Source organism: Colletotrichum gloeosporioides (genome assembly GCF_011800055.1).
Source record: "Colletotrichum gloeosporioides strain Lc1 chromosome Unknown consensus_67, whole genome shotgun sequence".
NCBI lineage: Eukaryota > Fungi > Ascomycota > Sordariomycetes > Glomerellales > Glomerellaceae > Colletotrichum > Colletotrichum gloeosporioides.
This window is the reverse complement of record NW_025544712.1, coordinates 146,958-159,746: the sequence shown is the minus strand read 5'-3', so window position 1 is coordinate 159,746 and position 12,789 is coordinate 146,958. Positions and strand designations below refer to the sequence as shown.

The 12,789-nt window shown below is 54.0% G+C and overlaps 3 protein-coding genes across 3 annotated transcripts; all 3 read right to left on the bottom strand.

Moving 5' to 3' along the window:
• Positions 1-439: 439 nt before the first annotated feature.
• Positions 440-5,066, bottom strand: GCG54_00005438 (uncharacterized protein; the record flags this gene model as incomplete). Its single annotated transcript, XM_045405461.1, has 12 exons — positions 440-703; positions 756-821; positions 875-967; positions 1,029-2,365; positions 2,418-3,150; positions 3,214-3,658; positions 3,712-3,839; positions 3,891-4,103; positions 4,158-4,511; positions 4,568-4,639; positions 4,690-4,780; positions 4,831-5,066. 12 exons carry the CDS (start codon positions 5,064-5,066, stop codon positions 440-442), a joined length of 4,032 nt encoding a protein of 1,343 aa, XP_045260442.1.
• Positions 5,067-6,068: 1,002 nt separating this feature from the next.
• Positions 6,069-7,569, bottom strand: GCG54_00005437 (uncharacterized protein; the record flags this gene model as incomplete). The annotated part of the gene is made up of 5 exons (XM_045405460.1): positions 6,069-6,609; positions 6,682-7,055; positions 7,112-7,179; positions 7,238-7,274; positions 7,336-7,569. 5 exons carry the CDS (start codon positions 7,567-7,569, stop codon positions 6,069-6,071), a joined length of 1,254 nt encoding a protein of 417 aa, XP_045260441.1.
• Positions 7,570-9,866: 2,297 nt separating this feature from the next.
• On the bottom strand, positions 9,867-11,863 carry GCG54_00005436 (putative oxidoreductase CzcO; the record flags this gene model as incomplete). Its single annotated transcript, XM_045405459.1, has 3 exons — positions 9,867-11,025; positions 11,079-11,184; positions 11,239-11,863. 3 exons carry the CDS (start codon positions 11,861-11,863, stop codon positions 9,867-9,869), a joined length of 1,890 nt encoding a protein of 629 aa, XP_045260440.1.
• Positions 11,864-12,789: the final 926 nt, after the last annotated feature.

Genomic DNA, 12,789 nt, shown 5'->3' with positions numbered 1-12,789 from the left:
CATCTTCGGGAGCGCAGGGGAATCTTCGGGATAACTTGCGGCGGCTCCCACCTACCCCAGGTCATCGTTGAGGTTGCCAAGACACGACTGGCCTTTAACTCGCTAGCAGAAAGCCGGGGTGAGACGGAATGGCGGGAGAACGAGCCATGGCCTGGGTTCCCGAGAGGCCTCTGTGAAATTGCCCAAGTCTGGAAAGCCTTTTGTGATGATGAGCTGGTCCGTGAGCCAGACTCCAGTACCAGAAATGAACGGCCGTGGATAGAGAGCTGCCGTGTCACTGTATGCGAGAACAGGAGAAGCTTAGCATGTCCTGTGTAAATGAGACATGGATATTATGTATTATTTCACAAATGAAACTCAAAAGAGTGAGTCAAGCAGAGTTGAAGTATATACAAAGAAGACCAAGGGCGTTCAGCCGTAATCCACCATTCCCTTTCCCCTAATCAAGATCTTCATGAGACCAAATGTTCCAAAAGCATTGCGGATACTCGATCGTGGCAGCCGCGTCAAAAGGCGCCGGAAACTCCGGATCATCCAGCTTGCCATCAGACCCCTTTTTTTTGTAGCACTCGTAGTTGTTGACCATGGCCGCGCGGAAGTCTTTAATCCACTGTTTCATGCCGTCGGCTTCCTTGTCTTCAACAGTCTTCCACACCTGCTTGTCGGCAACGTTGATTTCGGTATAGCCCATCGCAAGGCACAACTGAAAGATGGTTAGGAATCGCGCGTACTTCGTGTTCGTGGGGGCAACTCACATCATCGTGCCAAACACGGGCTGACATTGATTCGCAAGCCTCTTGACTCATGTAGACCAGTTCATTCTGCGGCGTGTGGTCAGCTTTCCAGCCCGTTTGTTGATACTAACTTGACTTACATTGTATACCACCTTCGCTTTCGGTCCAGTGACAAGGAAGATGTACTGTCTTTTGGTGTTGGTCTTGATGGCTTTGACCAAGGCATACTCTCTCTGTGCGACTCGTCAGCTACCGATTCTCCACCTAAAGGAACGGCATTGAGAAGAATCTTACGAATTTCTGGAAGACGTTTTGCGCCATGGCATCCACCAAGTCGCCAATCAACTCTGAACTCAACCATGCGCCATCAGCGAACTGGCGCTGGATATACTCCTGCATCGAAGCTACACCGGCTCTCTTGAGCATCTCCCCAGAAAGCGGCTTTCCATTCAACGTGGCTTCAAGAGTACTCCTTGCCCTGTCCGAAATTGCCGAGAACATTTTGGTGTAGCTCTTCTTCAGGTCCTTTTCGAGGTCCTCAGGGTCAATAGTGGGCTCGTTCAGGTCGTTGGTAGCGGTGATGGCAATGGCACCGGCTATCAAAGTCATCGGGTTGACAAACTTCCCAAGGCCGGCTGCCGTGGTTCCAGGCAAAGCGTCTCCGATCGTTCCCGCTATCCCCGCCAGGCTGGTGAAGAGGCCGACGAGCATGTTCAGCGTGGTGACGGGATCTTCACTGGGAGTGCCGTACGTGTCCACAATGTCCGTGATGTCGCTGCCGAGAGCGCTGACACTGTCGTTGACCATCATGCCCCACCATTTGAACATGCCACTATGCAAATTGGCAATCTGCTGGTGGACAAAAAATGCCTCGTTGGGATCGTATGTGGAGCATTTCGAAGTCGGCGGCGTGCACGTTTTCGAGAAGATATCGCCACAGTCATGCTGGGTACCAAGAATGTCGTACAAGTAGTTTGTCGACCAGCCATCCGTGCCATGCGTCTTGAAATACTTATTCAGATGGTCAGCGGCGCCTGACTTTTCCCAGGTATTCTGGAGCGTCAACTGCGTTGTGCCAAGGATCGGGTAGGCACAAACGCCGTCGGGAACCTCGTCGTCGCCGTTGTCATCCGGTCTCACAGGGAGTTGAGGGTCGACCACTCCCTCAGGATCATCGCCTTCGACGTTGCTCAGACCACATGCCGGGCTGAACGACGTCTCGGCAACGTTGTTGAGGGACTCGAGCACGTAATGCTCGTCAGCGCGCCAGTCGCCCGAAAGGTCGGTGTAGAAGAGACAAGTGCCGGCAGCGAGACCAGCATAAGCCTTTTCAGTCTGCTGGCGCCAGTAAAACGCGGATCCCAGAGGCCGGCTACTGTCTTCGCCACCATTGTACCAAGCAAACGTGTCGCCCGAGAACTTCTCGATCCACAGGAAGTCGTCCTTGCCATCACCGTTGACATCGGCAAACCGCAGCATCGCCCGGTCGTGGCCCTCGGCAACTTTGATCTGGCCGACGTCCTTAAAGCTTCCGTCATTCTGGTGGAGAGCGCCGGAGACGTATCCGTCTGGACGGAGGCACAGGAAATCGGCTCGCTTGTTGCCCGTTAGATCCGCAAAACGGACCGCCACTAGTACAATCAGCATTCATTGTCATGCCAAACAGAATTTTTGGAAACTTACAATCATTTATACCAACTCCTCTCTTCTCCCCACAACCTGGGCTCGGGGCGGAGGTCTCGCTGAATTCCCACTTGTTTGACTTAGGATAGTTGTTGATGAAGACTCTGAGCGCGTTTGTTTCCGGGTTGACGTAGATTATGTCGCACGCACCGTCCCCATCCCAGTCCGCGAGGTGAAGGTCCAGTCGATGCATCGCCGAAGGGGGCGTCCAGATCACACCGGGCGACCAGTCCCAGAACCCTTCAGCGTCATTGTCGGAAATGGCTTTCTTGCCTCGATTGATGAAGAGCTCCATCTTGCCGTTAGACCATACCCACACGTAATCAGAACGGCCGTCCTCGTGTCCGACCATGTTGCAGTACTTGTTACCGTCCATCTTCAGCTTAGATGCGCCACCTCCAGTGTTCTTCCAGATGCGCATCTTGAAGCTGTGATTTCCGTTCGAGAGCTTTGTGTGTTCGAGGAAAACGTAGTCCTTCAGGGAGAGGTTGCCGAAAGACGAGGAGCCACCATAGACTCGGGCGAAATGAACTCGCTTGCGCAGATCGGACTCGTCCTTGGTGACATAGCCAGGAACACCCTTGTGCGTAGGACCGGTGCCTTCAGTCTCGAAGAAGCCCTGACGCCAGGCGACGTTGAGGCCATTTCCTTCCACTCCCTTTTTGCAAGAGCGGCTGTTGGTGAAGGTTGTCGTAGCACCAGTCTTGTCGGTCCAAAGCCAATCATCGCGTCCCTAAGCGAGCACTTAGTCCCAATCCTTTTACATGTTGTCACATCAAATGCAGGCTGAACTTACATCTCCGTTGATGTCGTGGAATTGAACTCCCGTGATGTCGCGAGTGTATTGGTCGGTCCATCGAGTACCCAGTGCCTGCCAGTACTTGGGCTTATCGTCCACCCAGCCGTTGCGCCAGACACTAACGGCGCCGAGCTTGTCAATGACAATATAGTCCCCGCGTCCATCGCCATCGATATCGCCCATGCGCACGTTGGATCGACTCGAGGTCTCAGCAGTCTTGATCTGCCCGAGAGCCTTGAAGGAAGGTGGCTTCCCTGCTGATCGGTTGCCGTCGCCGTTGTTGATCGACAGGTGTGCGTTGCCCTTGCTGTCAATGCATACGAAGTCGTCTAGGCCGTCGCCGTTCATGTCGATGAAGTATTGGCCGGCAGGCTCGCAGTACATGCCTGGAGAGAGGTCCGAAACCTGGGCGAAGTTGCCCTTTCCGTCTGCCGAATTTGCCCTTGTGGCGTGTTAGCCGATAACATCCAATACCATGAATTTGTTCCAACTCACCAAACAGCAAACACGTTCTCGGTGCTACTGACTTTGACCCATGCAACGAAGTCGTCGTACTTGTTCGAGTACAATCGAGCGAATCGCCATTGGTCTCGATCCCACTCGCTTTCGGCAGTCCAGACGATCTACTCGGGTTAGCCGACATTCAAATAAAGGCTTCGTGTAATTTCACTCACCCCCCTCTCTTCGCTGTAGTGACGGTAGACGTCGTCGTCGTTGCCAGTGCCTCTTTGCGTCTTTCCACCAGGATTGAGACCAGTGCCAGAAAACTTGTCGCAGACTGGATCAGCCACCTCGAACTCAGTAGATGGCGGCATAACCTGGCCGGTCGCAAGAACTTTGAGAATGCCCTTGTAGAAGATGTACGCCATCTTTCGATGCCCTTCGTCCTGGAAGTCTGCTGTTAGCCAAGTCACAAGAGCTGGTTCGTGATTGAGCCTTACGTTGGGGTGCGTATGAGGGTTCTCGTTGTCGGTGTAGTCTCCCCAAGTGTCCCAAGCGTTGATCCATCCATGCTGCGATCCTTCCTCGGGATCCATATCAGCCAAGACTATGCACTTGCCATCGCCCTTCCTGTCGTTGACCAGTGTTCGGTATTGGTTGTTGATCGTGATTCGCTGGACAGTGCCAGTTGGGTCCGATGTGTCAAGGAGAGTGGACAGGATAACACAGGATTCGCCCATATCTTCGGAGTTCCAGATGTCGTTGAGGATATTGTTCATTCGGCTGTACGCGTTTCCAGTGTCGATGTTTCGTACTGCATCGTTCGTCCCTCCGTTGATGATGATCACGTTCGCCTTGCCGGACATTAGCTGATTGCGTATCCCCAAACGATTTAAGTGCTGGCACTTACCTTGTATCCGAGAGCGTGCTGGAGCCGCGTGCGGATTTCCGTGAGAATATCTCCCGGAACAGCTTCATGGTCCTGTCAGAAGAATATTAGCTGAGTTGCGGTGAACATTTGAGGCAACGCACATTGTCCTTCATGGTTCCCGAATTTCTACCGCCGACCATGTCAACTTCGTAACCGTCGAATCGGAGGGCATCTCTCAGAGGCTTCCTTAAGCTGGAAAATATTAGCTTGCGAGAAAGATATCGGGTTACAATTCTCAGTACCCATTCCCATTGCTGGATCCAACACCGCTCATGATGGAGGCTCCCAGCGGCAAGATGCGCAAATCAGGCTTGTCAGCGCGCTTCACGACAGAGGGTCCAACTGGCCCAAAGTCCGCGAACGGATGCGATTCGATGGGAGAGTCATCGCGACGGTGGTCGAAGTTTGCGGGAAACGCGACGGTCTCTGTGAGCAAGCCGGAGCCCGCAAGAAGCAGAGCGGTTGTCCACCAATACATGGCGTTGTGTGTGCGTGCTTGTCGTCGGCGTCGATCACGGCATCAAAGAAGACTGTTAGATGACACGGTCAAACGGTTTTATATGATCATGTCGACCTCGACTCAAGTATGGTGGCGCGAAGAGTTATCAGAATCCACCCACCATCATAAACTGCTGCCTGGTAACGAGTGTCTGCAATAATTTCACCTCATGATCACCTAGGCTTTATTTTTTTAAGATTAAGTCCTAATGACTCTAGACTCATGAAGATAGTAAGCGAGGTGTCTTTGTGGCACCCGTCAACTGTGCATGAAGTGATCGTGGACCCAAACCTCCAGGGTTGATGGGACTTATGAAAGGGGGAGTGGGGAACAACCAAAGCCGCGAAGGGCATCCAGAACGTCTATCGCGAAGTCTTTGGCGACGGTTCTCCAACGACCCTGGTCGCGATCCTTCGACTACCGGCAACAATCGGTGAATTTAGCCTTTTCCTCTGCCGCTGATGTCCTGCATCAGAATCCGAACCCCGGGTCGGGAGAGGGAGGAAGCCAAGCAGCTCGGTCCGGGATGCTTGGCGGAGTGCACGCGGAGCGGGGCGATGCACGGAACTGGGCTTTTATGCCGGATTATTTTGCTGATGGGATTCGCTCTCCAAGCTGGACATGGAAGGTGAAGTGGGCTGCTCGCCATTCATGTAAGCTTAATTGGCCCAAAAATGGCTGCCTGTTCTTCTGTCCGCTCTGCCCACAATTCTTCCCAAAGTTCTTCCTACAGAATATCGCAATGTCTTTCATCCTCAGTTTCGGGAATGAACTAGGCACCCGCATTCGGGAGCTCGTACAAGAATCTAGGCCGTCTCCGTTATCTAGCCGCGATGAAATTTTTGGAAGCACACGGAGATTTACCGTAAAGTTACCGTAGTGTTGCGGCAGTTCAATTAACACAAGGAATTATTATTGTTAATTATTCTATTCATTGGCTTCAATCATTCAACATCATGCTCATTCTTCTTCTCATCCTCTTCAAGACTTGGTCGGTCGCTCAAACGTCACCTCCTGTGTCACAACTGTTGTTGTCATGATCTGCCCGATAGCCTGTCTTTCAGCAGAGTCTCTTTGGCTCTTCAGCCGGTGGAGCTTGTTCTCGGGGCTCTTCGATCTGCTAGCAGTCACGGTGACCGTGTAGTCTTTAGATGACTCGGCCTCGCGTGCGCCCATTTCGATGTCCTCATTGTGGTTCAGGCCTTCCGTGCTGCTTGATGATGGCGGCTGCTGGCTCTTGTACAGCGGACCGGTGGCTCTGTCATTGTGGCTCGCTTGCACATAGGGGTTCGCGTATCTCGATGGTCTGCCGCTGCTCTTGCCGTGGAAAGAGGACCCATTGAAGATTCGAGGCAGAAGGGAGACGAAAATCGGTCGGAGAGTCGGCAAGCATGCTGCTAAAATTCCAATAGTGACTTCCAGGAACGACCATGTGGCTGCATCCACGTTGTCCCAGTACGGGTCCTTGGTATCGGCTGCGACGCGGAGGGTTCGGATCCGAAGGGCGGAGATGATGCAAGTACTGTGACACAGATCGACATTAGCATAGATCCTGTGCATTCACACCTGCAGCTGCTTAGCTTGTCTGACTTACAAGAATCCGAGGCCGAACACCAGGAGCAGCATGCGCTTCTGCCGGCGTGGGAGTTGGAGCGACTTGATAACGGGAATGGGCATGCTGAAGATGACGAAGTCGGACACCAGGTTGACGCCTGCCATCGCGTACCATATCGTCAAGTAGTCCAGGCATTTGCCGTCTATGCTATCGTCCCAGAACTTGGCGACTGGGTAGCACACCAGTGGCAGAAGGATGGAGAGCGTGAAGGTCCAGAGCCCCATGAAAATCAGCCCTCCCATGGTTAACTTTTGCATGATCTCGTTGGCAAAGATTCTGCGGTATTGGAAGAGAATCGAAATCTTGACGAGGCAGATGGCGATGTTGTACACAACGACGGAGCTGTAAAAGGACTAACAACACTATGAGTACACTGTCTCCAAGCAGGCGTCAGAGCGAGGTGATGTACCTTCATGTATGGGACGTAGTCCTCGGGAGGTGGCACCCATGAGTGAGATCCAAGGCCGTACTGTCCCTCTATTGGTTGATGATCAGAATGCTGCACACCATCATATCCAATCATGAATCGACTCACCCAGTCCAATAGCTACTGCAGAACCAAGTGCAAGTGCCTGGCAAACTCCATCAGCTTCTTCGTCCTGTACAGGTCGACATCGAGAACCTTCGACCTACCTGTGCCGCTATCATGACTATGTCATCCATACCAAACGTCCGAAGCATGCACAGTCTCGTGAACGCCCTGAGTCCGACCGCAACTGATGATAGTACGGAGCCAACGATGAGGATGGCAACGATCTCGCCGAACCTTGACTCTCCATCGAGAGAGTGGTCGATGTTGTCCACCGCCGCCCCATTCTGGGCCTGTTGCCTCGCATCCGGGTACGCTGTCGGTAGTATCGCCGCCATGGTAGTGGTGTTGGCTGATGTGAGAGAAAAGAACAGTTGACCAAGAAAGGGGAGACAAGCTGCCGCAGACGAGACGAACATCCCGTCTTTATTATCGTACCAGTTGGTCTTTCCTCCCCCGGGCCACACACCTGCAGCCCTGCCAGATCGAAACAACCCAGACACACAAGACGTCTCTCCACAAGACAATGTCTTTCTTCAGGCTCGTTGGTGGGATGGGACAACGCCGGCCGAGAAATTCTGCATCGGCATGGGGTGTACCTCACCTCGGTTGAACGTCGTAATAGAGGCTGAGTGCGCTAGTCGAGGGCAACTCGATCTCCTCGCGTAGTGGCATTGGTGCCCTGAGAAGGCCATCATGCAGGGATTGCCTCCGATAGTTACCAGTCCGGGGAAAGGAGATGAGCATCCCGCCAGGCCCACCAACGAGTGAGAATCGACCACACCCTAGGCCGTAGGGTGGTAGCCCGATGACCAGGGGCCCTCCCATGTTTCGAGGCTTCTGCCCCAACAGATGATTCCCCGGTGTGAGATGACTTTCGTCGCGGGCCAATTGCAGATGCAGCTCCCCGACCGGGGTTTACAAATCGAAAAGATGCTTGTGCCGGGAGGAAATCCTTCAGTTGGCTGCTGCTGCAGAACATCAGGCCGTTTCTGCTCTGCTGCCCAGACGGCGGCCCCTGAATGAAGCAGACGATCGCTTGCGTAGCGTGTTGATGGCCTCTCCAATCAGCTTCGACGCAGGTGCGAGGCCTGCATTTCGGGACTTGTGTCAACGCGACGCTCGCCAGTGGCATAACGCTTTTTAGGTTTTCTTCTTCATGTCGGACGGACTTGTGAGTTCCCGGCAGACTTGGTAAATTTGCAGTGACCCTGCCGGGTTGTGGGAGATGCTGTGATGAGTGACGTGATGAGGGCCACAGAATCGAGGAACATCACCGGCGGTGCGACCTCGGCGTGTGGTGGAGGTGCTTACTATGGATATGGTCCCGCGTCGCAGAATCTGCGCGGATTCCGATCCTTGTCTGCGGCGCATGTGCATACATTTCGCTCTATCTTCTCCTTCTGGAAAACCTCTCGTTAAGACATTGCGCGACCTCCGTGAACCACTGAACATTGCTTTTTTCGCAGCGGGCTTATTGCCTCGTGTTGGAACACGGCCCACTGTTCCGATGCTCCTGAAAACCGGTTACAAAAGGGACTCATTTTAGTTCCAACGGCTGAAGAAGAACGTGCGGCTTGAAGAGTTCTTTCCGGTGCTCCGGCGAGCCGACGAACGAGCCGGCGCAGCGAGAACAGATTTGTGGCGTTGTCAGTGCGAAAGAGTCGATGATCGCAGCCGCTAAATGTCAACTGACATTCTGACAGTGACGATCAGCCCACCTCGGAACCACCGCGCGCTTCGCTGATGATGCAAAAATCCCCATTAAACTCACCGGAGAGAACCAAAATTCGCAAGCCAGAGGACGAGAGATAAAACTAAATCCTTAGAAGCTTCAATAGTTCCCAATATTCTCCTAGTGATCGGCATTGCGACGAAAATCTTCTGCCCGCAGGGTGGATAGGAAATCGGCCGGTAGGTGCCGATGGGATGGCCATCACTCACAGCGAACAGGGCAAAATAGCCCAGGCTGCGAGCGCAATTGAGCAGATCCACAGAGGTTAAAAGACCCTTTTCAGGCCTCCGATATTCCCGGGTTGCAAAAGAAGATTGGTGTTGGAGGATGGAGAACCTTGTGGGTGGCAGTCAGGCCTGTTGTGAGGGCCACGAGGGCACCGTGCCGGCGATCGGAATGAGTGGACGTGAGACGCTCACGTTACATCGGCCAGGGACGCGATCAACAGATGGGCATAAGGCTGGGTCTTAAGCTCTGCGTTGCTGGACCAAAGAGGGTTTTTTATGAGAGTTGTGCAATTTCACCGTGTCTTCACTTGGCCCAATCCGTCTTTCGGCGCTGATCAGTTTCCTGAAGCTGACGATGCGGCCCCTGTAGTGCCCACTTGGTGATGGCGACGTGGAATCGCGAATTGGGGGCAGAAATTCACGTGTCTTTGGGCATGTCTAGCACGAAGAGCGGGAACTCATTTCGACTCGCCATTCCCGCCGTAGATCCGAGCCTGCACTGAGGGGTTGAGATGATATCAGGTCCCGCAAGACGGCTCACCGACAGAGAGCTAGTGGTCATGTGAGCGTTGAGAAAAAACGTCCATTGAATCTGTCTGACAGGGAATAATTACATCTTCTGCGCCCGCATCTAATCACAACACCCTACGCAAACTCCATCGGGTATCAAAACCTAGAGCCTGGGCGAAGGGTCGGGCTGCCCAGCCTGGTCGATGCCCTCTTCAACGGCCTTGATCTGCAATGCCAAAATCTTAGAGAAGTACCGGCAGATGGCGAGATTACCCCCCATGAACCAGAATCCGGGGTGCCCGCTCCGCCGCCACATGGTCCTGAACTCGCCCTCCTCGTCGAAGCCCCAGACGTCACCGATCCTGTCGGCGACCTCGTCGCCAAAGATGTTGCGCGCCTCGGTCCTCATGTTCTGGTACCCGGTCGCGAAGATGATCTCGTCCGCCTCGAGCTCGGAGCCGTCGCCGAATCGCAGCCCGTGAGGCAGAATCTCTGTGATCTCCTGCCCTTGCTTGATCTTGATCTCGCCGTCGATGATGAGCTGGCTGCACCCGACGTCAATGTAATACCCACCGCCCCGCTGGAAGTACTTCACGAAGAAGCCCCCGCCGCCGGGGCCCATGTCGAGCTGGAAGCCGACCTTTTGCAGGCCTTGGAGGAGCTTGGCGTCGTTGGCGTTTTGCAGCTCTGTCGTTCCGATCTGAAGAGACTTGAATAGTTCGGCTGGTAAGCTCCATAGCCAAAGGTCTGCGTCGTCGACTGGTGGTGAGTCTTCGTCGTAGAGGCCCTTGAGGCCGATTTCTGTGATGGAGGCTGAGGAGACGACACAGGTTGAGCTGCGCTGCACCATCGTCACGTCGTAGCCGTTCTCGTAGAAGTCCTGTGCGATGTCGTGGCCGGAGTTGCATGATCCGACAACCACGGCCTTCTTGCCCTTGGAGTTGGGCTTCGCGCCGGAGAACTCAGAGCTGTGGCACAACCGGTCGCCATTGAAGTTGCTCATCCCCTTGATGTCAGGGAAAAACATCTTCCCAGAGTGACCCGTTGCCTGGATGACATGTCTTGGGTGCAGAACTCGAGTCTCCTTCGTGCCATCTGCCTTTTGGCGGTCGAGGGTCAGAGTCCACTGCCTCTTGGAGTCATCCCATGACGACTTGGTCATTGTCGTCGAGGTCCACACATTCAATTCGAGGAGATTGGCGTAGGACTCGAAGAACTCGGCGATCTTATCTTTCGGAGTGAAGATGGGCCAATTTGCTGGGAAGCTGATGTACGGTAGGTGGTCGTACCAGACGGGGTCGTGGAGAACGAGCTGATGGTATCTGTAGTTCACGAAAGTCAGCAAAATTCAGTCCTAATATGGCGATTTTCATACCTCTTGCGCCAGCTATCGCCAACCCGACCGTGCTTATCAACCACCAATGCATTCACATTGAGCATCTTCAACCGGGCAGCAACAGTCAACCCAGCTTGACCTCCACCTGTTTGAGTGTGTGAGCAATCTCCTCGCCGCAAAGAGGTAAATGCCTACTCACCAATGATGACGACTGTAGGCTCAGTATCGGTGTAGTTGACTGTGTCTTCTCTCTTTTCCTTCCAGTTCTTCCCGTCTCGGATACCGACATGCTCAACGCCCTTCTCACGGCGGTGTCGGAGAGGCTCCTCATGGCCTTTGATTTCTCTGAGGGCGGTGAAGAAGCTGAGAATCTCCCACTTGCCGTCAGACTCGATCATACGAACGACACCCTGGCCAGGGCCAACTTGGGTGTTCACGTTGATGAAGAACTGCAGGCATTGGACCTTGCCGTGAGCGTCGAGAGCAGCCAGATGGGGAGCTCGGTATTCGGTAGATTTATCGACGGCTACCTCGGTAAGACGACACCGATCGCTCAAGAGCTTTTCGATCTTTTCCCTTCCCTTGAGAGTTCGCAGATCCCAAGATAAACAGAGGTGGTCGCGCCAGTAGCCGTCTAAGACAAATAGGTCCGCGAGCGCCTTGTAGTTCTTTGATCGCAGAGCGGCGTTGAAGGCGTTGATGGTGTCCGCCGCCACCTTCCCCGCATCAACCGATGTCGAGCGAACTGATGGGGGATACGGGCGGGCAGGAAGGTTCACCGAGCCGGGCTCGATCCGATCATTGTGAGGAAATGCTCCAGCCATGGTGCGTGCGTGCAGTGTTCGCAGATAGGACGATCTCTGTTGTGCGTACGAAGAATAATCCAGGCCTGGGATGATCGAGGCTATCGTCAACCTTGAAGGTCCAGGAGCCATCATTTATGAACAATGCATCAATGCTACCCCTCACGAAGAAGAGAGCTTTCCGTTCCTCCGCGCCGGAGGCTGAGTCGTGACATCACCTGACGGGGTTCAACGCGACACGTAGGATGAGGGGTTCGTCCGGGGATAGATCGGCCTCAGTGCTGCTGTACGCCCGTAGACAGGCAGTTCTGTGTGCTGTGTGAGAATTCGCGCCAAAAGATGCGGGTGTCCGCCCTGTCCGACTCAACAAGTTTCGCCAATCTGTGGAGTTTCGTTGGCCGCGGAGCTACCAAGGTTGGAACCAGAGCTACCTGCCTGTCTGTCCCCCCGCAGGGTTCTGGCTTAACCTGTCTCTCAGCTGCAGACGATAGTGCGCAAGCAGCTGCCCTCCGTATGGGCGGGCGCGCGGGGGGGGGTTCCAAAACCACAACGCGGGTCTCGCGGGGAATGTCCCGGGCAAATCACAGAAGCGGCCGTGTTGGAGACGCCTAAGAGGAAGGGATGCGTCTTGCTCGAATAGCTTGAAGTATGCCTTGATACGGGCAGTTCGGGGGACCCGCTGGCGGCTCGAATTACCCCAGATTGGGGGGCGGGTGCATTAACGCAGGGCGGGTGGCACGCTGCTAGTTTGCCTGCTTCTCCGCACTTGAATTCGCGGGGTCGAGCAAGGGAGCCTGCTTGGGCTGAACTGCTTCTTGGAGATTCTCCAAGACTGTCAATATTGGGTTACTTTCATCTTGAATCTGGCATGTTGACAAAGATCTTGTGCTCAGCATAGGACTAGCTTGGAACAGTCTGTAATTTCATAGAAATTGATCAGATTCAAA